The following is a 27,195-nucleotide window of genomic DNA, read 5'->3' on the forward strand; positions in this document are numbered from 1 at the left end:
AAAGGAGAAGGAAAGCTCCAAGACAGTTTATTGCCAACAGATTACCACAATAGTACAAGCTAGAACACTATATTTTTTTCTGTAAAATTCTTTACCATACCTGAGTAAACCGCTCTAGACACTGTCTCTGTTTGTTTAGGATAGCAGCTGCCATATTAGCTTGGTGTGACATCACTTCCTGTCTGAGTCTCTCCCTGCTCACTCATAGCTCTGGGCTCAGATTACAGCAGGGAGAGGGAGAGAGGAGCAAACTGAGCATGCTCAAGCCCTAGCCCTGGAGGTTTAAGCTGAAGGCAGGAAGTCTGATACAGAAGCCCATGAGTACACAATAGAAGGAAAGAAATGTGCTGTTTGACAGAGGACTCAGAGCAGCATTACTTTGAGGGGTTACTGGTGTATTTATATAGACCTTTCTGATAAGGCTCACTTACTTTTAGCCTTTCCTTCTCCTTTAAGCAACATTTCTGTACTGTGGCCCAACTGATTTTTTAAGCCCCCTGACATGTGTTGGCAGGGCTCTGACCCTTTGATTAGCCTGCAATTATATCATTTACCTGGGAGACCACAATCCACCTCCCTTTACCTATTCTGGCTTAGCTTATTGGCTTCCAGGCATCGGAGGGAGTGGGGGACTTACGTAATTGATAGAAAACATATATTATTATTGCACTCTGTATACTGGCAGGAATAGGTTGTTCTCAAATTGTTATTATCATATTTTTATCAGGTACTTTATAATTACACTGGGCCATGTAGGGTGGGAGGCATTTTTGAGGTGTTTTCCCTGTCCCTGGGGAAGGGGTCTCTTAGAGGCTCATTTATCAAAGGTCAAATTTCGAATCCATTGAATTTTTGTTAAATTCAAATATACTCACAATTCGTCTGGGAATTTATTTAAGAAAAAATTTGAATGGCTAATATTCGATCGAATGGTTCCAACCCGAAAATTCGGATTGAATTTGATTCGCACAAATTAAATTTTTCTCCCGAAAGAAACTTGAATGTCAGGAGGGCTAATATTAACATCTCCAAATGGCTCTGCGGACCTCGGCCATTGACTTGAACATGAACTTGGCAGGTTTCAGGAGGTGAACATTCGAATTAGGACTGTTTCCATGGTCGAGGCATCATTAAATCTCACAATCAAATTTACATTTGAATGAGGGGGATTAAAATTTGAATGTGTGAATCTTAAAACTCGAAAATTCTAATTCAGATTTACTATTCGCCCCTTAGTTTACTGATCCCCTACAGCAGAAATGGATCAGGTAAAAGAACAATAGCCTGACTCCCAGTTCAGTACTGAGGTCCCTTAGGCTAGCAGAGTCCAGGGAAGAGCTCACTCTAGCTGTCAATCCTTCATAGAGCACAGGCTGTTCTTTATAGTTATTCCTGATTATCTCACCTTCCTTTGACAGTAACTAGTCCTGTAACTGACTAATCCTCATTCACGGGGTCCCTGTTCCCTGACTTTCACTCAGGCCTGGACTGGGAGTCAAAATAGGCCCTGCCATTCCAAGTACGCAGAGGCCCAAACAGCCCCCAACCAGCCCACTCTATGGTAACTTTCTATGGAACCATACAGCAGCCCCTCTGGCATTTGCAGAACCCACAGATTGCCAGTCCGGTCCTGCTTTCACTAATAGGGTTGTTCCTCTTGAGAAGAACAGCTTTGCTGGGCCTAGTTGATCCCAGGCTCCCCAGACACATCCACCCAGGCCAACAGACAAAGGCCATATAGTCAGTACCAGACCTTTCTAATCACTATATAACATTATGAAGGAACTGGTCATTGAACCTATGGGCCAATAATACAAATATACAAAACTAGACACATGGGCTTCTGCCTAGTAACTAGGGAAATTAACTAGTAGGGACTGAAAGGAGCCATTAACCTTATGGTTTACTATATACACCCATGGGTAAATGTCATGTTGTCCCAACAATGGTGCACAATAACAATACACATTATCAAAACAATATAAAAATACTATATGTAAAAGAGATAAACGGTGCTAAGTATATGCGCTTCTTACAGTCTCTCCTGAGAACTACTGGGTAACAACTGTCACTGCAAGAAACAAGTAGAAGCATACAATACTGCATATAATAGGAAAACAGTTACTTACAAACAATCAACAATCATCATGAGTGTCTATAAAATATCACTCAGACACTTTACTTAAAGGATCCCGAGAGTCCCTCTAATCCCTGAGATCGCCCAGGTATTCACTTACAAGATCTTGGGGTTCATCCTTGGATGACTCAGGCACAGAGCTTGACTATAAAGGAAAGTTAGAACATGACTATATAAATATAAACAAACTAGACTAAGGAAGGGCTACCAAGCCAACCTATATTCCAGTCCATGTTATCCCACCAATCCCACTGGTCATAGGTTACTAGGCACTTGGAAGGGAAGGGGATGAGGAAAAAAGGTTCCTACCCAGCAGGACAGGTGAGATAAAAGGTGGCGCTGAACTCGTGAGAATGTAATAATCAGCAAACCTGTAGCATCAGCTTATATTACAGCCAGGGAAACTCATTTTCTGCTGGATAATTAGTGACGAGCCCTAAGCTTAGCTTCTCAACAGCCAATCAGAGCCCACTGAGCATGTGAGTGTCACAGACACTTTCCAAGATGGTGACCCCCTGTGACAAGTTTGAAGTCCTGGATCATTGCTGCTATTGACAAGCTCAAACTTTAGCCTCGTGCAATAAGTTCACTATAGAAAATAGGACATTTTTAGCCACATTCATTTTTTAGTTTTCCTTTAAGAATGTGATATGTGGTGTAAGAACCAAAGTGGAACTAGGAATTTGCTGTAGGGATCACTGTAGGCAGTGGAACAGATTGTTCTTCTAATGGACACAAAGTTGCTGTTACTTTTGTTATACAATGTTTTTATTTCTTTCGCTTTTGAAAACCTCAGCTGTGAATAAAACAGATTTCTGTATATCGTTGGATGTTGCAGTTTTTTATTGAGACATTATTGCCAAGGCTACAATTTGAGTGAATTCACACAGTTCTCTACACAGAGTTTTACCTGCAATTTGCTTTTGTTGATTCCTAATTAGCCTGAGGTCTCTGAGGCCTATATAACCTCTGAACTCTGGGTCATTTCTATGCCATTTTCTTTTTCTAAAGCAGGGATCCCCAACCTTTTTCAACCGTGAGCAACATTCAGATGTAACAAGAGTTGGGGAGCAACACAAGCACCCAAATGTTCCTGGGAGGTGTGATTGGCTATTTGTAGCCACTAAATGGACTAGCCGCCTACAAGAGGCTCCATTTGACAGGCCACTGGGAGCAACATCCAAGGGCTTGGGGAGCAACATGTTACTCACAATCTACTGGTTGGGGATCACTGGTCTAGAGCATATTGTTTTTAGTAACGGTTATCAAGCTACGTGCAATGAAAGAGCAACCTAATGGCCAACCCCTAGCTGGTTATTATGAAACTGCTGGTTAGGAATGAAAGTAGGCCAAAGAAGTCAGGTCAGGTTGAAAATACTTTTTTTCTTTTTGCTTGCAGCTTGAATATTTTGCTTATGTATGCAGAAAGAAAAATGATTGCACAGGTATTTAATGAGTCTGAAGGCTGTTAGATAAGATGGAACATGGCTTTATAAACAATATGTTGTGTTACAGTACAACATTGGGCTTCAAGGTTACTTAGAATAAGAACTAAAAATTATTTTGAAAAAAAGGTAATTATGCCTTTATGCAGATGCATTTTAACCAATCATGTATGGCTAATATTTTCCATGCTTATGTGTGATATTATAAATATATGTGTGATATTATAAGATATGTGTAACAGTCAGTTGAGGGTAGAGAACGTTCTCCTGAGTGGCTTTGGCCTAACTGGGCTTGTGTGTCGGCCCTAACACTATACTCAATGCTCTATAGAACAAAGTGCAGAAACATATGAGAAAGAAAGAAGTGAGTGTAGTGTGAGTGGGGGATGGAGAGAACCAGAAGATGGAGAAAGGACAGACAGACAGAGGGGAGCAGGAGGGAGTGGGGGCCAATAGACAATACATGAGTTTTTTGTCCAAGGGAACATGTAAAGCTTTGTCTGAAACAAATATCTGTATATATTGTATGAACCTGTTGTTTCTGGGGCAGCGTTACAGTGTGGGGGCTGCATAAATGTCTGACATGTCAGTAGCTTCTCACTGAATATAAAGTGATTGTTTGGTAAATAAATCCGGTGTCTCACTGTATATAATGTGCTGGGTGTATAAATGTAACTCATGTAATTCCACTGCACCTCAATGTTCCATCAGAGCCCAGAACTGTCCACAGAACATTGTCAGGAATTGTAATGAGACTTTTTAGCCTGAAAGAGCCTTCATCTTCCACTAAGCCCCTATAGTCCCTGCCCCCCCCCCCCAGCAATTTCAGGGTCTGTTTTGTGTACAGCCCCCCCCCCCCCCCCCCCCCCCCCCCGCTGTTGAGTGAAATGATTGGTGAGTTTGTACCAGAGCAGTTGTGCTTAAAAAAAATCCAAATCTATTATTTTATTTTTCAAAAACCCACCTACCTGCTACTTAGCTGTTTGTATAAAACACACTACTGTATTTATGGCACAACCGCAAAGTTTCTGCTGGTTTCTCTCTATAATATTTTCCGACTGGTGCTCAGTGGTTTGTAACAAGTAACTGTCAAATGAGAAAAACAAGAGAGGAAGAGGAGGGAGAGGAAGATGCAGAACTGCTGACAGTCAGGAAGGGGTAACACAACCACAGCAGCTTTAACCCCTGCACAGCCTTTCATTTAAAGGAACAGAGTAGAGGGTTCATCACAGTGAGGACAGTGAGATTTTTATTATAAAAATACACTTACATTAATTCATCAAAACATAACATAATATTAGCAAACCCAAAAGCCACAAATCCACCCATACGCCCTCCTGCCCGCAGACTCCATTTCTCCATAGGCAAAAGTCCAAAGAAAAACCCTCCAACCCACCAATTCACAAGGCCAAACTCGCAAAGTGTTGTTTTTGTCCATATGGCCTTTATACCACCCAAAACACAAAAACAACAGCCGGTCCTCGTACTCCAGGCTGAGCAATGTCACAGTGAGGACAGTGAGGTTGGGGAATGCACTGCCGGGTGATGATTCAGTTAATGACTATAAGAGGGACTTGGAGGATTTCTTGGACAGACATAATACAAAGGCTATTGTGATACTAAACTCTATAGTTAGTATAGATATGGGGATATATCATTTATGTGACAGTAGGGAGGGGTGTGTGTATGGGGCTGGGTTTTCATTTGGAGGGGTTGGACTTGATGGACTTATATGTATGTTTATTTTTATTTATAGGGCAAAGCTCTGTACAACAAAACAATAAATTAGTAGTAACAAACAAGGGGTCATTGGAATAAAAAGTAACAATAAGTGCATTATTAGAAATACAATTCACATAAATATAAAATATAATTACAATACAGATTAAGTGCTCAGTGTCAAGGAAACAAAAGGCTAGAGGATCCTACCCCGTAGAGCTTACAGTCTAAATGGGAGGGTAAGATACAGACACAATTCAGAGGGGTATTAAGGTGCTGTGAGTTACAGTTTGTTACACTGATATATAAGTGCCAGTTCAGCTGTTATCCAGGTGCTCCCAGAGGGAGTCTTTGAGTTTTGTTATAAAAACACTGAAGGAGGATTCTCTCCTGAGAGATTCAGGAATGACATTCCAAATATAAGGAGTCACAAGAGAGAAGGGTTTGATACGGGAAACAGCAGTAGTAGTGGGGGTACAACCAAGCGGTTGCTCTGAGAGGAGCGGAGGTTTCGGGCAGGAACATATAGAGAGACAAGAGATGAGATGTAGTGAGGTGCAGAGGAATGAAGGAAAGGTTATGAGGAGGAGGAGTTTATAAGTTATTCTTTGTTTTATAGGAAGCCATGATAAGGACTTCAGCAGCGGAGGGGCCTGTACCTTTTGGATGAGAGGAGGAGAATTCTGGCAGCAGTGTTTAATACAGACTGTAGAGGGGAGAGATGGCAGTTAGGGAGGCCAGTTAGTAGAAGGTTACAGTAATCTAGTTGGGATAGGATGAGAGCATGCATGAGTGTCTTGGATGTATCAGGTGAAAGGAAGGGACAGATTTTGGCAATATTGTGTAAGAAAGTGACAGGTTTTGACAGTGGTGTTAATATGATCAGAGAAGGAGAGAGAGGAGTCAAAGATTCCCCCCAGACAGTGAGCTGAGTTGACAGGATTAATGAGCCATCAATAGAGATAGTAAATAGGGGAGTAGGACCAGGCTTAGGTGGGAAGATGATAAGTTGAGTGTTAGGTTGAGTTTGAGGTGGTGCTGGTTCATCCAATTTGAGATAACCAGGAGGCAGTTAGAGATCTGAGCCTCTGTTTCAGCTGTTAATGAAGGGGTGGATAAATATATTTGGGTACATCCGCATACAGATGATAATTAAAGTCAAATGAATGGCTGAGATCTCCCAAAGACAGAGAGTACAGGGAGAACAACAGCGGACCAAGTACAGAGCCTTGCGGCACCCCCACATTAAGTGGAACTGGAGATGAGGTTTTGTTATCATAGGAGACAGTGAATGATCGGTTAGAGAGGTAAGAAGAGAGACAAGAAACAGCCTGGTTACTGATGCCAAGCGAATAGAGAATCTGCATCAGGAGAGAGTGATCAACTGGATCTAATGCAGATGAGGTCAAGGAGGAGAAGGATGGAGAAGTGACCTTTGGCTTTGGCACCTGAAGATCATTTGTAACTCTGCACAAAGCAGTCTCAGTAGAGTGACCAGGCCGGAAACCAGATTGTAGAGGGTCCAGCAGATCATGGGTGTGTAGAAAGTAAAAGGGGAAGTATTGCAACATTCCAGTCCCTCCCACATGGACATGTTCTATACACGAGATATGAGAAATCCATTAACTCCCTCCTCCTGTGTCCCTGACATTCCCATTCCTTCACTCACATTTCCAGCCTCATCTACTGGGTAAGTCATTTTCCCTCCTCCTCCTCCTCCTCCTCCTCCTCCTCCTGTACTGTCTGTGGGACTGGGGCTTAATCCTGCTGCAGGGACTAATAGAGAGGGGAGACTGGGGGTTAATCCTGCTGCAGGGACTGATAGAGAGGGGAGACTGGGGGTTAATCCTGCTGCAGAGACTGATAGAGAGGGGAGACTGGGGGTTAATCCTGCTGCAGGGACTGATAGAGAGGGGAGACTGGGGCTTAATCCTGCTGCAGGGACTAATAGAGAGGGGAGACTGGGGGTTAATCCTGCTGCAGAGACTGATAGAGAGGGGAGACTGGGGTTAATCCTGCTGCAGGGACTGATAGAGAGAGGAGACTGGGGCTTAATCCTGCTGCAGGGACTAATAGAGAGGGGAGACTGGGGGTTAATCCTGCTGCAGGGACTGATAGAGAGGGGAGACTGGGGGTTAATCCTGCTGCAGAGACTGATAGAGAGGGGAGACTGGGGGTTAATCCTGCTGCAGGGACTGATAGAGAGGGGAGACTGGGGTTAATCCTGCTGCAGGGACTGATAGAGAGGGGAGACTGGGGGTTAATCCTGCTGCAGGGACTAATAGAGAGGGGAGACTGGGGGTTAATCCTGCTGCAGGGACTGATAGAGAGGGGAGACTGGGGGTTAATCTTGCTGCAGGGACTGATAGAGAGGGGAGACTGGGGGTTAATCCTGCTGCAGGGACTGATAGAGAGGGGAGACTGGGGGTTAATCCTGCTGCAGGGACTGATAGAGAGGGGAGACTGGGGGTTAATCCTGCTGCAGGGACTGATAGAGAGGGGAAACTGGGGGTTAATCCTGCTGCAGGGACTGATAGAGAGGGGAGACTGGGGGTTAATCCTGCTGCAGGGACTGATAGAGAGGGGAGACTGGGGGTTAATCTTGCTGCAGGGACTGATAGAGAGGGGAGACTGGGGGTTAATTCTCTGCACTATTACATTAGACTGCAGCCAGCACCAGGTCTGGGGGAGACTGTGGGACTGGGGGCTACAAGACTGACCTCTCCAATGCAGAGTTGACTTAAAATTCTGGTATAACATCAAGTTGCACAAGTGTTATTATATGAATGTCACATTGTTCCTTGTTTCCTTTTTATTCTGTTTTCTAAGGTATAAGAAATCAATAAAAAGTGTAATTTCTGCATGTGGCCCTATATAGTGATTTATGTATATTCTAATGGGACATTTTCACTATGTGTCCTGTAATTAAAAAAATATATCTGGAACGGTCTAAATCCTAAAACGGACGAATGGCTAGTGTCAGAGGGTTGATATTTGTCACCCCCGCCCTCTATGACGCCATAACGCTATAGGGCCCAAGGCAGGATGGACTATAAGGGCTAATGGTCTACTGTGGACAATAGTCACTCATATAGCTTATACTAGGCCATACAAATAAATGATCTCCACTCTGTTACTTAAATTCCAGAGTGTCAGTATAACGCCAGCCTGTCTGGTGGGGCCCCTTTTAGCTGAAGTGCTACTCAAATTACTGGAAATACCACAATGGCCTTGGTTAGCCAATAGCTGATTGCGAGGTTGTGGACCGTTGGAGCTAGGCACAGTATGTTACAACATTCCTTTGATAACATGTAAGACTAAGTAAATCATTTAGACATTAATTGTACAAGGAGGAGTCAGACTATGTATGTTATTGGCATATTCCCATTTGTTTTCACCCCCCATCTATGACATCAAAATGGGTAAATAAACTTATGTTATATGGGAGTATCCTTGGAAAGTATTCGGGTACCACCCAGGTGACACACGACTGCTTCTCCAGGCAAAACCTATTGTCTTGTATTTTGGACACAATAAACTACCTCATTGTATTTGAACTTGCACTATTTCGTGGTTTTGCTTTACATACGAGGTCATAGAGGTACAAATATAATAACAGTCCATATCTACATCCAGGACAGCCCCCCCATCAGATATTTGGGTACAATGTTCCAGTTAGGAGTACATCAGATATTTGGGTACAATGTTCCAGTTAGGAGTACATCAGATATTTGGGTACAATGTTCCAGTTAGGAGTAGATCAGATATTTGGGTACAATGTTCCAGTTAGGAGTAGATCAGATATTTGGGTACAATGTTCCAGTTAGGAGTACATCAGATATTTGGGTACAATGTTCCAGTTAGGAGTACATCAGATATTTGGGTACAATGTTCCAGTTAGGAGTACATCAGATATTTGGGTACAATGTTCCAGTTAGGAGTACATCAGATATTTGGGTACAATGTTCCAGTTTAGAGTACATCAGATATTTGGGTACAATGTTCCAGTTAGGAGTACATCAGATATTTGGTTACAATGTTCCAGTTGGGAGTACATCAGATATTTGGGTACAATGTTCCAGTTTAGAGTACATCAGATATTTGGTTACAATGTTCCAGTTGGGAGTACATCAGATATTTGGGTACAATGTTCCAGTTAGGAGTACATAAGATATTTGGGTACAATGTTCCAGTTAGGAGTACATCAGATATTTGGGTACAATGTTCCAGTTAGGAGTCCATCAGATATTTGGGTACAATGTTTCAGTTAGGAGTACATCAGATATTTGGGTACAATGTTCCAGTTAGGAGTACATCAGATATTTGGGTACAATGTTCCAGTTAGGAGTACATCAGATATTTGGGTACAATGTTCCAGTTAGGGGTACATCAGATATTTGGGTACAATGTTCCAGTTAGGAGTGTATCAGATATTTGGGTACAATGTTCCAGTTAGGAGTACATCAGATATTTGGTTACAATGTTCCAGTTGGGAGTACATCAGATATTTGGGTACAATGTTCCAGTTAGGAGTACATCAGATATTTGGTTACAATGTTCCAGTTGGGAGTACATCAGATATTTGGGTACAATGTTCCAGTTTAGAGTACATCAGATATTTGGTTACAATGTTCCAGTTGGGAGTACATCAGATATTTGGGTACAATGTTCCAGTTAGGAGTACATAAGATATTTGGGTACAATGTTCCAGTTAGGAGTACATCAGATATTTGGGTACAATGTTCCAGTTAGGAGTCCATCAGATATTTGGGTACAATGTTTCAGTTAGGAGTACATCAGATATTTGGGTACAATGTTCCAGTTAGGAGTGTATCAGATATTTGGGTACAATGTTCCAGTTAGGAGTGTATCAGATATTTGGGTACAATGTTCCAGTTAGGAGTACATCAGATATTTGGGTACAATGTTCCAGTTAGGAGTACATCAGATATTTGGGTACAATGTTCCAGTTAGGAGTACATCAGATATTTGGGTACAATGTTCCAGTTAGGAGTACATCAGATATTTGGTTACAATGTTCCAGTTGGGAGTACATCAGATATTTGGGTACAATGTTCCAGTTGGGAGTACATCAGATATTTGGTTACAATGTTCCAGTTGGGAGTACATCAGATATTTGGGTACAATGTTCCAGTTTAGAGTACATCAGATATTTGGGTACAATGTTCCAGTTGGGAGTACATCAGATATTTGGGTACAATGTTCCAGTTAGGAGTACATAAGATATTTGGGTACAATGTTCCAGTTAGGAGTACATCAGATATTTGGGTACAATGTTCCAGTTAGGAGTACATCAGATATTTGGGTACAAAGTTCCAGTTAGGAGTAGATCAGATATTTGGGTACAATGTTCCAGTTAGGAGTCCATCAGATATTTGGGTACAATGTTTCAGTTAGGAGTACATCAGATATTTGGATACAATGTTCCAGTTAGGAGTGTATCAGATATTTGGGTACAATGTTCCAGTTGGGAGTACATCAGATATTTGGGTACAATGTTCCAGTTGGGAGTACATCAGATATTTGGGTACAATGTTCCAGTTAGGAGTGTATCAGATATTTGGGTACAATGTTCCAGTTAGGAGTACATCAGATATTTGGGTACAATGTTCCAGTTAGGAGTCCATCAGATATTTGGGTACAATGTTTCAGTTAGGAGTACATCAGATATTTGGGTACAATGTTCCAGTTAGGAGTACATCAGATATTTGGGTACAATGTTCCAGTTAGGAGTACATCAGATATTTGGGTACAATGTTCCAGTTAGGAGTACATCAGATATTTGGGTACAATGTTCCAGTTAGGAGTGTATCAGATATTTGGGTACAATGTTCCAGTTAGGAGTACATCAGATATTTGGTTACAATGTTCCAGTTGGGAGTACATCAGATATTTGGGTACAATGTTCCAGTTAGGAGTACATCAGATATTTGGTTACAATGTTCCAGTTGGGAGTACATCAGATATTTGGGTACAATGTTCCAGCTTAGAGTACATCAGATATTTGGTTACAATGTTCCAGTTGGGAGTACATCAGATATTTGGGTACAATGTTCCAGTTAGGAGTACATAAGATATTTGGGTACAATGTTCCAGTTAGGAGTACATCAGATATTTGGGTACAATGTTCCAGTTAGGAGTCCATCAGATATTTGGGTACAATGTTTCAGTTAGGAGTACATCAGATATTTGGGTACAATGTTCCAGTTAGGAGTGTATCAGATATTTGGGGTACAATGTTCCAGTTAGGAGTACATCAGATATTTGGGTACAATGTTCCAGTTAGGAGTACATCAGATATTTGGGTACAATGTTCCAGTTAGGAGTACATCAGATATTTGGGTACAATGTTCCAGTTAGGAGTACATCAGATATTTGGGTACAATGTTCCAGTTAGGAGTACATCAGATATTTGGTTACAATGTTCCAGTTGGGAGTACATCAGATATTTGGGTACAATGTTCCAGTTAGGAGTACATCAGATATTTGGTTACAATGTTCCAGTTGGGAGTACATCAGATATTTGGGTACAATGTTCCAGTTTAGAGTACATCAGATATTTGGGTACAATGTTCCAGTTGGGAGTACATCAGATATTTGGGTACAATGTTCCAGTTAGGAGTACATAAGATATTTGGGTACAATGTTCCAGTTAGGAGTACATCAGATATTTGGGTACAATGTTCCAGTTAGGAGTACATCAGATATTTGGGTACAAAGTTCCAGTTAGGAGTAGATCAGATATTTGGGTACAATGTTCCAGTTAGGAGTCCATCAGATATTTGGGTACAATGTTTCAGTTAGGAGTACATCAGATATTTGGATACAATGTTCCAGTTAGGAGTGTATCAGATATTTGGGTACAATGTTCCAGTTGGGAGTACATCAGATATTTGGGTACAATGTTCCAGTTGGGAGTACATCAGATATTTGGGTACAATGTTCCAGTTAGGAGTGTATCAGATATTTGGGTACAATGTTCCAGTTAGGAGTACATCAGATATTTGGGTACAATGTTCCAGTTAGGAGTACATCAGATATTTGGGTACAATGTTTCAGTTAGGAGTACATCAGATATTTGGGTACAATGTTCCAGTTAGGAGTGTATCAGATATTTGGGTACAATGTTCCAGTTAGGAGTACATCAGATATTTGGATACAATGTTCCAGTTAGGAGTGTATCAGATATTTGGGTACAATGTTCCAGTTGGGAGTACATCAGATATTTGGGTACAATGTTTCAGTTAGGAGTACATCAGATATTTGGGTACAATGTTCCAGTTAGGAGTGTATCAGATATTTGGGTACAATGTTCCAGTTAGGAGTACATCAGATATTTGGGTACAATGTTCCAGTTAGGAGTACATCAGATATTTGGGTACAATGTTCCAGTTAGGAGTACATCAGATATTTGGGTACAATGTTCCAGTTAGGAGTACATCAGATATTTGGGTACAATGTTCCAGTTAGGAGTACATCAGATATTTGGGTACAATGTTTCAGTTAGGAATACATCAGATATTTGGGTACAATGTTCCAGTTAGGAGTGTATCAGATATTTGGGTACAATGTTCCAGTTAGGAGTTCATCAGATATTTGGGTACAATGTTCCAGTTAGGAGTACATCAGATATTTGGGTACAATGTTCCAGTTAGGAGTACATCAGATATTTGGGTACAATGTTCCAGTTAGGAGTACATCAGATATTTGGGTACAATGTTCCAGTTAGGAGTACATCAGATATTTGGGTACAATGTTCCAGTTAGGAGTCCATCAGATATTTGGGTACAATGTTCTAGTTAGGAGTACATCAGATATTTGGGTACAATGTTCCAGTTAGGAGTGTATCAGATATTTGGGTACAATGTTCCAGTTAGGAGTACATCAGATATTTGGGTACAATGTTCCAGTTAGGAGTACATCAGATATTTGGGTACAATGTTCCAGTTAGGAGTACATCAGAACAACAGTTCAAGGCTCTTTTTGGATTTGTACTTACAGGTTTTACCCCAAGTGAAATATTACAGTTTAGAGGAGAAACAGTTCCAATGGAGAGCTCAGCAGTTGTACCTACTGATGGAGGTAAGTACCCAGGGATTTCTGAGAGTTACAACAGTCAGTGGATTTCAAGGGAGAGGGATAAGACTCTATTTCAGACTCCTCTGATTCCCAAAAGGAAAAATGAAAGCCCAACCCTTACTTTTCCAAATTGTAGTCCACCTCAGCCTCTCCCCAGTCTCTATATGTTTTTGGTTAAACCTCATATTTTTCTCTAAATGAGCCTAAAGAGAATCCTCCATATCAGTTCTGTGACCTCCTCCATTCCTTCCTTTCATGTCCATTGTGTGTATGTGACATAGTCCCGCCCATGAGGAGCACAGAATACTGGTGTCACTGTAAAGTGAAGGACAGGATTGTCAAAGTGACACTGACATTTTCCCTCTTTAAATCCCAACTGGGAGCTGCCATTTTGTAATTTACAAAGCCAAGTTTCCATTTCTCAAAAAAAAAAAAAAAATACCTGCCTTCCAATATACTGTATGTATGTTTCTGTTTATCTTTCTTCCCTATTAACAATATTGGAGGATCAAGCATCATTTTCTTTTTTTGGTGATGCTTGGAAAATAGAGGCCAAGAGGCAACCCTACTAAGAGATGATGGGAACTTTAGTTGTTGTAGTTTTATGCAATGTACACCAGGCATTACACCAGTGCTGTATTTTCATAGGAAAGAAGCAGGTAATGTTAGACAGCAGGTATGCACTCATGGACAATCAGTATTTACTGAGGGATCATAAAGGGATATAGGTGTAGGGGACTGGTAAATGAGTCTCCCGGTATTATTAAGCAGGCAGTCTCCTAGTGTTCTAGCTGCCTAAACTGGGTCCTAAGATACAGTTAGGAGGGGGACCTGATTCCTGATCCTTCTTTGAGCTATGCCCCCTGTAATTCCATCAGTACCCAGTAGATGCAAAAGTATAAAGTCCTAGGCAGCCATGTGTTAAGGGTCCATTTCTTTAAGCCGATACCAGAGCAGACAGGCAGGGTAAAGTGGAACCTAGACAGGTCAGGTCTAGTAAGGACAGACTACTCACCTTAAGAGGTAATTCTAGAAGTGACAGATAGTCAACTAATTTATCTAAGCAGCCTGAGGCTCCTATGAGGAGCGCTCTTCTTCCTGGATTCAGCTGCGTTTTCTGGCCCATGCCCAGTATGCCATGCACAGGAGCTACTGCGCATGTGCCTGAAAGTCACAAAGTTTCCAATTTCTTTTTTTGGAAACTTCGTGACTTTCGGGCGCATGTGCAGTAGCTCCGTACCGGCAAATGCCTCTGCTGTGCATTCACCAGAAAACTCTGCTGAATCCAGGAAGAATGTCAAGGTTGGGGTTGTTTTCTCTGGAAAAAAGGTGCTTGTGAGGGGACATGATTAGACTTTACAAGTACATTAGAGGACATTATAACAAATAGCAGGGGACCTTTTTACCCATAAAGAGTATCACGTACCAGAGGCCTCCCCTTCAGACTAGAGGAAAAGAAGTTTCATTTAAAGGAACAGAGTAGGGGGTTCATCACAGTGAGGACAGTGAGGTTGGGGAATGCACTGCCGGGTGATGATTCAGTTAATGACTATAAGAGGGACTTGGATGATTTCTTGGGAAAGCAGAATAGCCAAGGCCATTGTGATATTAAACTCTACAGATATTGGTATATATAGTTTATGTGAGTGTATGGAGGCGTCAGTATGTGTAATGGGTTTCATTTGGAGGGGTTGAACTTAATGGACCTTGGTTATTTTTACTCCAATTGCTGATATAATGTCTGAATCCGGTGAGACGTCCCTGCTGGGCCTGTATGGAGCTGGAACAACCACTTAGGAGAATCTTTAGCAGATACTGAACTCACCAGGGAATCCACAAAGCTGCTTTATTCCAGCTGAATGGACACATGTAGCAGTGGGTGTAGAAGTGATGCAGGTCACATAGAATATTTCCTTCCTAAACTCTGAGCTGAAGCTCCTCCCTCATGGAAGGCAGGAACACAAGAGGATGATGGGAGGAACTAACATCACACACAAACAAGGAAATACAGAGCCTGCCAAATAGCTTTGGTCACTAGATTGCAGCGTAACAATGGTTAAGCATTTAAACATTAAACATATACATTAACGTGATGAACTTTTAACTGCTGGGACAGCACACTCCCCATCTGGTATCTTTAGATACCACTATATTATATTAAATATAGCAGCAGTTATAAAAAATTTAAATACACATTAGTGCAATTTTGCTTGAAGATCTTGAGATCTGAAAAACAAAAAGAAAACAAGAATGCAATGCAATAAACACAGCATTGTAAAATAATCCAATGTCCTCTGTAGGTTCTTAGTGGAAATCGGTGGGAGTCTCTTGATTTAAGTGCTGATGAAGCAAATAAGAGTTCAATCCCAAAGGGTAAGATCAGAACAAGTGATGGGCCGATTGAAAGTCTTTGTGGTACCATCCCTAGCAATTTTTGTGACAAGGGTTGAAACTTCAGGACGAATCTCAGAGTCTCTGTCTGGATGCGAAGATAGCTGTGGACACAGGCCTGGTTGCATGATGTGCAGGGTTAATTTCAGATGGAACATAATGCCACTGTTCAGGTTTGGTGGATTTCCTGATTCTTTCTACTCAGTTGCCACATAAAAGCATCTTGTCTGAAGAGAGAGTGTACAGGGAGAGCAAGAGAGGAGCAAGTACAGAACCCTGAGGCACCCCCACATTAAGATGAACAGGAGGAGAGAATTTGTTTGCAAAAGTAACAGAGAAGGAGAGGTCAGAAAGGTATGAAGAGAACCAGGATGCAGCTTGATCACGGATACCAATTGAATGGAGAACTTGATTTAGAACAGAATGGTTATCAGTATCAAAAGCAGAAGATAAGTCCAGGAGAATGAGAATAGAGTAATGGCCTTTGGCCTTAGCAGTCTGGAGATCATTTGTAACTCTACATAAGGCAGTCTCAGTGGAGTGTGCAGGTTGAAAGACAGACTGTATAGGGTCAAGTAGATTATTGGTGCATAGAAACTTAGTAATACGGGAGAAGATGTTCCAGCAGTTTAGAGGCTAGCGGTAAGAGAGAGACAGGATTGTAGTTAGACAAACAGGATGGGTCCAGTGTAGCCTTTTTCAGAAATGGCTTGACACAGGCCTATTTGAATAAAGAGCAGACGGTAGCAGAAGTTAGTGAGGAGTGAGGACAGGAGCACACTGTTTTAATAGAGGTGATGGGATAGTGTAACGGTTGACACCGTAAATCTAGAACCGATGCCAAGCACCCTGGTCTCAGCTCATGCTTCTGCCTGTAGCAGCCGCCTTTGGACTCGGGAGGAGCCCTCAGCTTTAAGACCGCCAGGTCTTAAAGCGAGAGGTACAAGGCGACGGGTTCTAGACAAGCAAAGGGGCACAACTGTAAACGTAAAGAGTCTATGGCTGAAGGTCACAGTTCCAGGCGTAAAGAAGATTCGTAGTCAGATCAGGCCGGGTCGGGGCAGGCAGTGAATAATCATAGTCAGGCAGGCAAGGGTCAAACCGGGTAATCAATCAGAAGGGATTCGGCAGAAGAGGTAGTCGTATAACAGGCAATGGTCAGGAATCAGAAGTTCAGAATAGCCAATAGCCAGGCAGGAGTCAAAACAGGAATCAGAGCGAATATATCCAATAGCTTAACGCTCAGGAACCACAGGAAAACAGATCCTATCACGGACAAGGTCTAGAAGCCCAACTGAGCTTTTTATAGCATCAGTTTCGCAGCAAGATTTTCGCACCACTGCGTGTCTGCGTCAGACGCTTGCGCGCCTGTGTCAACAAATGGAACAAGACGCGGGCGCGCACGCTCTAAGAAACCATAATGGCGGCAGAAATAGGTTGGCGTGGCGGACATCCCCGCTGCACCACTGGACCACCAGGGTGAGTTGATTTTATCACAGATAGGATCAAGTGAGCAAGTTGTCGATGGAGAGGAGAAGTTTAGAGACTTCCGGCTCAGATATACGATCAAAAGAGTTGGAAATAGAAAAAGAAGCTTTAGGGGAATGAGAATATTGGTATCTGAGGGGTGGGAAAATTGTTTGTGGATAGAGTCAACTTTGCATTCAAAGAAGTCAGCAAAGTCATGGGGGGTATGTTCAGGTGTTAGTGAATCATTTGTAGAGGGATGAAGTAATGAGTTGAATATTGGATTTGTTGTTATTTATGAGTGTATTGTAGTGCTGTTGTTTAGCCTGGGATAGGCCAGTACCAAGGCCATGAGGAATTTATAGTGGAGGGAGTCAGCTTTTGTATGGGATTTCTTCCACATGATCTGACACTCACGTACAGGAGCACAGAAATCATGTCTGGTCATTCATCCACGGACGGGAATTGTGGGCTCGACTGTGTTGTGGCTGCAGAAGGGCATGAGTATTGATAGCAGCAGACAGAACTGAGTTGTAGGTATTTACTAGTGAATCAGGATCAGATAAAGTAGTGATGGAGGAGAAGCTGGAACTGAGAGAGTCAGATAGAGCAGTTACATCAACAGCACGGGTGTTGCGAACCAGAATTTTTGGTTGAGGGTTAGAAGAGGGGGGAGTCTGTCTGTCTGCTGTCTCTTCTGTCTGCTGTCTCTTCTCTCTGTTTGCTGTCTGTCTGCTGTCTCTTCTGTCTGTCTGCTGTCTCTTCTGTTTGTTTGCTGTCTGTCTGCTGTCTCTTCTGTCTGTCTACTGTCTGTCTCTTCTGTCTGTCTGCTATCTCTTCTGTCTGTCTGCTGTCTGTCAGCTGTCTCTTCTGTCTGTCTGCTGTCTGTCTGCTGTCTCTTCTGTCTATCTGCTGTCTGTCTGCTGTCTCTTCTGTCTGTCTGCTGTCTCTTCTGTCTGTCTGCTGTCTGTCTGCTGTCTCTTCTGTCTATCTGCTGTCTGTCTGCTGTCTCTTCTGTCTGTCTGCTGTCTCTTCTGTCTGTCTGCTGTCTCTTCTGTCTGTCTGCTGTCTCTTCTGTCTGTCTGCTGTCTGTCTGCTGTCTCTTCTGTCTGTCTGCTGTCTGTCAGCTGTCTCTTCTGTCTGTCAGCTGTCTCTTCTGTCTGTCTGCTGTCTCTTCTGTCTGTCTGCTGTCTGTCAGCTGTCTCTTCTGTCTGTCTGCTGTCTCTTCTGTCTGTCTGCTGTCTCTTCTGCCTGTCTGTTGTCTCTTCTGTCTGTCTGCTGTCTCTTCTGTCTGTCTGCTGTCTCTGCTAACTCCCACATCGCCCCTCCCTTCATACTTTATCACTGGCCTCTCTACCCTCCCTGGCCATCAATAATGTAAGAAGACATTTCAAAATGTAAATATTGCACAGTTGTATGTCTAGTTCTGTAGCAGCACAACAGCTTCTCTGCTATAAAGATTCTTTATAAAGGCTGCGTCCCTATAGCTGCTCCCTGCACAATGCTAGGAAGTCTACGGAGCTGGAGGCCATGTTTAGAGCATGTGATAACAATGATTGTCTAACTTTGCTTATAGAGTCCATGTAACATGTATGTTAGTGTGTAAAATGTCACATGATCATGTCCCTCTCATTTTGCCCAACAATGTTGCACAATCAGGTCTGTGCAGTCAGGAAACAAGGAGAGAGACATTACAGGAAGGTGGGAGGGGTTTCCCTCAGTGCTGTGACCACTTCCTGTGAGAGAATGAACAGACACGCCCACCTCTCATTTCAGTCTAACTTCTGACCTGGAAGTGTCTCACTGTAGCTCATCACATTTTTAGGAGGGAAACTGCATTCAAACCTGCCCCAAGAATTGCCCCTTCTGAATCGATGCCCTGAAACTGCCTGTAAATCTGTGCCTCTCCTATTAGTTTCCCAGCTTCTTATTCAAACTACCTGGCTATTAGGGTAAAACCTTAACAACCACATAACTGTTAAAATTCCAAACTGGAGAGCGAATGAACAAAAATCCACAAAATAATAAAAAGCCAATTGTAAATTGTATTGGAATATCTGAAATATCTTAATATAATAAAAGTCAATGGACTTTCCAAGCTCAACTCTTTGATGGGTTAAAGTAAAGTTTATATATAACTCAATCCGGCCTTTCCCAACACTGTGTCCTGGTCGTAGATTCCTCTGAATATGACGTGGGAGCTTCTCAAGGCTAGGTCCTCAAAAGTTGAATTTAAATCTAAAAAGTGAGTCAGTTTCAGAACAGAACTATGATGTTTGAGCATTATTATCAATAAAATGATCTAATAAAGAATAGAGAAGGAAGCACTGCTCAACACATTCTTCTATACAACAACCTGGAGTCTTTATGTTCATCCAAGAAATGGGACCCTGTCAAGTGAGCCCTGTTCTTTTCCTATTTTTAACTCTAAATTACTTACTATTACGGTTGCCACCTTTTCTGGAAAAAAATACCGGCCTTCCTATATATTTATCTTTATTCCCTATTAATAACATAGGGATCACTGACCTTCCTATATATTTATCTTTATTCCCTATTAATAACATTGGGATCACTGACCTTCCTATATATTAATCTTTATTCCCTATTAATAACATTGGGATCACTGACCTTCCTATATATTTATCTTTATTCCCTATTAATAACATTGGGATCACTGACCTTCCTATATATTTATCTTTATTCCCTATTAATAACATTGGGATCACTGACCTTCCTATATATTTATCTTTATTCCCTATTAATAACATTGGTATCACTGACCTTCCTATATATTTATCTTTATTCCCTATTAATAACATTGGGATCACTGACCTTCCTATATATTTATCTTTATTCCCTATTAATAACATTGGGATCACTGACCTTCCTATATATTTATCTTTATTCCCTATTAATAACATTGGGATCACTGACCTTCCTATATATTTATCTTTATTCCCTATTAATAACATTGAGATCACTGACCTTCCTATATATTTATCTTTATTCCCTATTAATAACATTGGGATCACTGACCTTCCTATATATTTATCTTTATTCCCTATTAATAACATTGGGATCACTGACCTTCCTATATATTAATCTTTATTCCCTATTAATAACATTGGGATCACTGACCTCCTATATATTTATTTTATTCCCTATTAATAACATTGGGATCACTGACCTTCTATATATTTATCTTTATTCCCTATTAATAACATTGGATCACTGACCTTCCTATATATTTATCTTTATTCCCTATTAATAACATTGGATCACTGACCTTCCTATATATTTATCTTTATTCCCTATTAATAACATTGGGATCACTGACCTTCCTATATATTTATCTTTATTCCCTATTATAACATTGGGATCACTAACCTTCCTATATATTTATCTTTATTCCCTATTAATAACATTGGGATCACTGACCTTCCTATATATTTATCTTTTATTCCCTATTTAATAACATTGGGATCACTGACCTTCCTATATATTTATCTTTATTCCCTATTAATAACATTGGATCACTGACCTTTCTATATATTTATCTTTATTCCCTATTAATAACATTGGATCACTGACCTTCCTATATATTTATCTTTATTCGCCTATTAATAACATTGGGATCACTGACCTTCCTATATATTTATCTTTATTCCCTAATTAATAACATTGGGATCACTGACCTTCCTATATATTATCTTTATTCCCTATTAATAACATTGGATCACTGACCTTCCTATATATTTATCTTTATTCCCTATTAATAAAATTGGGATCCACTGACCTTCCTATATATTTATCTTTATTCCCTAATAATAACATTGGGATCACTGGCCTTCCTATATATTTATCTTTATTCCCTATTAATAACATTGGGATCACTGACCTTCCTATATATTTATCTTTATTCCCTATTAATAACATTGGGATCACTGACCTTCCTATATATTTATCTTTATTCCCTATTAATAACATTGGGATCACTGACCTTCCTATATATTTATCTTTATTCCCTATTAACCCTTTAACCGCCAAGCACGTACGGCGTACGTGCTGGCGGTTCAGGGCTCAGGCTGCCAAGAACGTACCTCGTACGTTCTTTGCAGCTGAGCCCTTCTCTCTGCATCGGCGGCTTTTGCCGCCTCTGCAGAGAGTCAGGAGGGTAGACAGCCCCCTGGGCAACGTGGCTGGGGGGCTGTCAAGTCGGATCTGCGACGCGATTGTCGCAGATCCGACTTCAAAGTAGCAGAAGCGCAATGTAAGCGCTGCTGCTGCTGGCTTACCTCCTCCTCGTCGCACCACGCGCCCAGTCACTTCCTGCTGCGCAGTAACTCTGCAGACACGCTGCCAGGAGTCGTCCTTCGGTTCCAGCGATCCTCCTGCTACAAAAACGGTAAGTGCACTTTTTTTTACACACTTACCTGCACTTACACATACCTACAGTACATTTATACACTTACATGAACATTTTAGTAAAAATTTGTGTTTTTTTATTTTTATTTTTTTATTTTAGCACACTTAGTCGATTTTGTACACTTATTTACACTTAATTACATGTATTTGCACACTCAGACAACTTTTATTAGTGCACAAATATGTATACACAAAAACTCACAAACAGGGTTTTTTTTTTTTTTTTTACTTATTCATTGTACTGTTTGTTTTGCCTAAAAGCATGTTATTTTGACAGCGTGACTATTGGATAATCGATTTCGGCCACTAATTACGCTGCCGGATCAATTATTTTGTTATTTCATTGATTTACGCTATTTTTGTGGTTTTATTGCAATTTTATCCATGCATTATTGTTCCTTATGTATCTTTAGTATAGTTTTGCTGTTTGGTGCTTTGGTATAGAAAGATTTATTTTACTTAGTTTGATTCGCCAGAATATATGCTTTCCAAAAATATATGGGTTTCTGGGGGTCTTTTTACAGTTTTGGGGTCTTATGGCACATAACGCACAGTTGGGGCTCTCTTTTCTGCAGCTTAGTTGGCTAGCGTGAAAATTCATAGGCATGTTTTTCATTTGGGGTCTGTACACGCCACATACTTTGGTAAATCTATGCATATTGGGCATCAAACTATTTAGTAGACCTCTGACGTCCATATTTAGGGTGATTTTTCTTTATACGTAAAACAGTGTGTGTGATAAATGCGGCAAACTGCAACAATTTTAGGCGATTTTCAGAAATGTAAAAACCTCTGCGTTTAGAAAAGCTTTGCAGTTTGGTGTAGAAAGACGTCTTTATCTTTTTTGGATTCGTCAGAATGTGTACTTTCCAAAAATATATGGTTTTGGGGGGGTCTTTGCTGTTAGGAGGGTCTTGAGGCATATAATATGAAGTCAAGGGTCTATGTTCACAGAAGGCGAATCGGCAGCAGAGAAAAATCATATGCACTATTTTCATTTTGGGTCCGCACATGCCAGCTGCCTTGGTATATCAATGCATATTGGGCATCAAACGGTTCAATTGACCCTTGGCATCAGTATTTATGGTGTTTTAGAATTGTATGTAAGAAATTGGGTGAGATAAATGCGGCCAATTGCAATATTTTTAGGCAATTTTCAAAAATGTAAAAACTGTTGCTTTTATCGCCAAATTTAGGAAAGGCTTGCGGCTTGGTACTTTGGAGTACAAGGACATGCATACCCAATTTGGATTCGTGGGAATGTGTACTTTCCGAAAATATATGGTTTTCTGGGGTGAATGCACTTTTTTTTACCTTTGCTCCCCCCAAAACTATGTATATGTGTTGATTTTGCAGTACCTGAAATGACAGACCATATGGGGGTCTTCCTTTTGGGGCCCCTATATGCCACGTGCTTGGGTACATCTATACATATTGGGCATCAAACTGTTCAGAGGACCCTAGGCTTTCATATTTGGGGTGATTTGTCTTGATACCTAAAAGTATGTGGGTAATACGATGCTGCAGGGTAGATATTTTGAGGTGATTTTTGGAAATGTCACCTAAATCACCAAATTTAGGAATGATTTGTGGCTTGGTACTTTGGCGTAGAAAGACATGCATACCCAATTTGGATTCGTTGGAATGTGTACTTTCCGAAAATATATGGTTTTCTGGGGTGAACTTACTGTTTTCTACTTTTGCCCCCCCCAAAACGATGTAAATGTGTTGATTTTGCAGTACCTGAAATGACAACTATATGGGGGTCTTCCTTTTGGGGCCCCTGTATGCCACGTGCTTGGGTACACCTATACATATCGGGCATCAAACTGTTCAGAGCACCCTAGGCTTTCATATTTGGGGTGATTTCTCTTGATACCTAAAAGTATGTGGGTAATACGATGCTTCAGGGTAGATATTTTGAGGTGATTTTTGGAAATGTCACCTAAATCACCAAATTTAGGAATGATTTGCGGCTTGGTACTTTGGCGTAGAAAGACATGCATACCCAATTTGAATTCGTGGGAATGTGTACTTTCCAAAAATATATGGTTTTCTGGGGTGAACTTACTTTTTTCTACATTTGCCCCCCTCAAAACAATGTAAATGTGTTGATTTGCAGTACCTGAAATGACAGACCATATGGGGGTCTTCGTTTTGCGGCCCCTATACGCCACGTGCTTGGGTACACCTATACATATTGGGCATCAAACTGTTCAGAGGACCCCAGGCTTTCATATTTGGGGTGATTTGTCTTGATACCTAAAAGTATGTGGGTAATACGATGCTGCAGGGTCGAAATTTTGAAGTCATTTTTGGAAATGTCCCCAAAATCACCAAATTTAGGAATGGTTTGCGGCTTGGTACTTTGTAGTAGAAAGACATGCATACCCAATTTAGATTCGTGGGAATGTGTACTTTCCGAAAATATATGGTTTTCTGGGGTGAACTTACTTTTTTCTACCTTTGCCCCCCCAAAACGATGTAAATGTGTTGATTTTGCAGTACCTGAAATGACAGAACATACAAGGAGGGGTCTTCATTTTAGGGCCCCTATATGCCACGTGCTTGGGTACACCTATACATATCGGGCATCAAACTGTTCAGAGGACCCTAGGCTTTCATATTTGGGGTGATTTCTCTTGATACCTAAAAGTATGTGGGTAATACGATGCTGCAGAGTAGATATTTTGAGGTCATTTTTGGAAATGTCACCAAAATCACCAGATTTAGGAATGATTTGCGGCTTGGTACTTTGGCGTAGAAAGACATGCATACCCAATTTGGATTCGTTGGAATGTGTACTTTCCGAAAATATATGGTTTTCTGGGGTGAACTTACTGTTTTCTACTTTTGCCCCCCCCCAAAACGATGTAAATGTGTTGATTTTGCAGTACCTGAAATGACAGACTATATGGGGGTCTTCCTTTTGGGGCCCCTGTATGCCACGTGCTGGGGTACACCTATACATATCGGGCATCAAACTGTTCAGAGGACCCTAGGCTTTCATATTTGGGGTGATTTCTCTTGATACCTAAAAGTATGTGGGTAATACGATGCTGCAGGGTAGATATTTTGAGGTGATTTTTGGAAATGTCACCTAAATCACCAAATTTAGGAATGATTTGCGGCTTGGTACTTTGGCGTAGAAAGACATGCATACCCAATTTGGATTCGTTGGAATGTGTACTTTCCGAAAATATATGGTTTTCTGGGGTGAACTTACTGTTTTCTACTTTTGCCCCCCCCCCAAAACGATGTAAATGTGTTGATTTTGCAGTACCTGAAATGACAGACTATATGGGGTCTTCCTTTTGGGGCCCCTGTATGCCACGTGCTTGGGTACACCTATACATATCGGGCATCAAACTGTTCAGAGGACCCTAGGCTTTCATATTTGGGGTGATTTGTCTTGATACCTAAAAGTATGTGGGTAATACGATGCTGCAGGGTAGATATTTTGAGGTGATTTTTGGAAATGTCACCTAAATCACCAAATTTAGGAATGATTTGCGGCTTGGTACTTTGGCGTAGAAAGACATGCATACCCAATTTGGATTCGTTGGAATGTGTACTTTCCGAAAATATATGGTTTTCTGGGGTGAACTTACTGTTTTCTACTTTTGCCCCCCCCCAAAACGATGTAAATGTGTTGATTTTGCAGTATCTGAAATGACAGACTATATGGGGGTCTTCCTTTTGGGGCCCCTGTATGCCACGTGCTTGGGTACACCTATACATATCGGGCATCAAACTGTTCAGAGGACCCTAGGCTTTCATATTTGGGGTGATTTGTCTTGATACCTAAAAGTATGTGGGTAATACGATGCTGCAGGGTAGATATTTTGAGGTGATTTTTGGAAATGTCACCTAAATCACCAAATTTAGGAATGATTTGCGGCTTGGTACTTTGGCGTAGAAAGACATGCATACCCAATTTGAATTCGTGGGAATGTGTACTTTCCGAAAATATATGGTTTTCTGGGGTGAACTTACTGTTTTCTACTTTTGCCCCCCCAAAACAATGTAAATGTGTTGATTTTGCAGTACCTGAAATGTCAGACTATATGGGGGTCTTCCTTTTAGGGCCCCTATATGCCACATGCTTCGGTACACCTATACATATTGGGCATCAAACTGTTCAGAGGACCCTAGGCTTTCATATTTGGGGTGATTTGTCTTGATACCTAAAAGTATGTGGGTAATACGATGCTGCAGGGTAGATATTTTGAGGTGATTTTTGGAAATGTCACCTAAATCACCAAATTTAGGAATGATTTGCGGCTTGGTACTTTGGCGTAGAAAGACATGCATACCCAATTTGGATTCGTTGGAATGTGTACTTTCCGAAAATATATGGTTTTCTGGGGTGAACTTACTGTTTTCTACTTTTGCCCCCCCCCAAAACGATGTAAATGTGTTGATTTTGCAGTACCTCAAATGACAGACCATATGGGAGTCTTCCTTTTGGGGCCCCTATATGCCACGTGCTTGGGTACACCTATATATATTGGGCATCAAACTGTTCAGAGGACCCTAGGCTTTCATATTTGGGGTGATTTCTCTTGATACCTAAAAGTATGTGGGAAATACGATGCTGCAGGGTAGACATTTTTAAGTGATTTTTGGAAATGTCACCAAAATCACCAAATTTAGGAATGATTTGCGGCTTGGTACTTTGTAGTACAAAGACATGCATACCCAATTTAGATTCGTGGCAATGTGTACTTTCCGAAAATATATGGTTTTCTGGGGTGAACTTACTTTTTTCTACCTTTGCCGCCCCCCAAAACGATGTAAATGTGTTGATTTTGCAGTATCTGAAATGACAGACCATATGGGGTCTTCCTTTTCAGGCCTCTATATGCCACTTGCTTGGGTACACCTATACATATTGGGCATCAAACTGTTCAGAGGACCCTAGGCTTTCATATTTGGGGTGATTTGTCTTGATACCTAAAAGTATGTGGGTAATACGATGCTGCAGGGTAGAAATTTTTAAGTGATTTTTGGAAATGTCGCCAAAATCACCAACTTTAGTAATGGTTTGCCGCTTGGTACTTTGGTGTAGAAAGACATGCATACCCAATTTGGATTCAGGGGAATGTGTACTTTCCGAAAATATATGGTTTTCTGGGGTGAACATACTTTTTTCTACCTTTGCCGCCCCCCAAAACGATGTAAATGTGTTGATTTTGCAGTATCTGAAATGACAGAACAAATGGGGGGTCTTCCTTTTGGGGCCTCCTATGCCACGTGCTTGGGTACATCTATTCATATTGGGCATCAAACTGTTCAGTGGACCCAGGATTTTATATTTGGGGTGTTTTACATTGATACCTAATGATGTGTGGGAGATATGTTGCTGTAGAGTGGAAGCTTTGAGGTCATTTTTCAAAAAATTCACCAATTTCTATAAAACATTATAACTTTAGGAAACAATTGCAACTTGGTGGTTTGGAGTACAAAGATATTTCTACCCATTTTTGATTCACCAGAATCTGTTCT

General features: G+C 41.1%; 1 protein-coding gene across 1 annotated transcript in view; it reads left to right on the plus strand.

The window, feature by feature from the left end:
• The window catches only part of LOC121395196 (zinc finger protein OZF-like), a 461,594-nt gene that overhangs the window by 430,906 nt on the left and 3,493 nt on the right, over positions 1-27,195 (plus strand). Inside the window, 1 exon segment of the mRNA XM_041568186.1 lies at positions 13,324-13,404. Within this exon segment, the coding sequence (XP_041424120.1) occupies positions 13,371-13,404 (34 nt within the window). The 5' untranslated portion in view covers positions 13,324-13,370.

Source organism: Xenopus laevis, chromosome 6S (assembly GCF_017654675.1).
Source record: "Xenopus laevis strain J_2021 chromosome 6S, Xenopus_laevis_v10.1, whole genome shotgun sequence".
NCBI lineage: Eukaryota > Metazoa > Chordata > Amphibia > Anura > Pipidae > Xenopus > Xenopus laevis.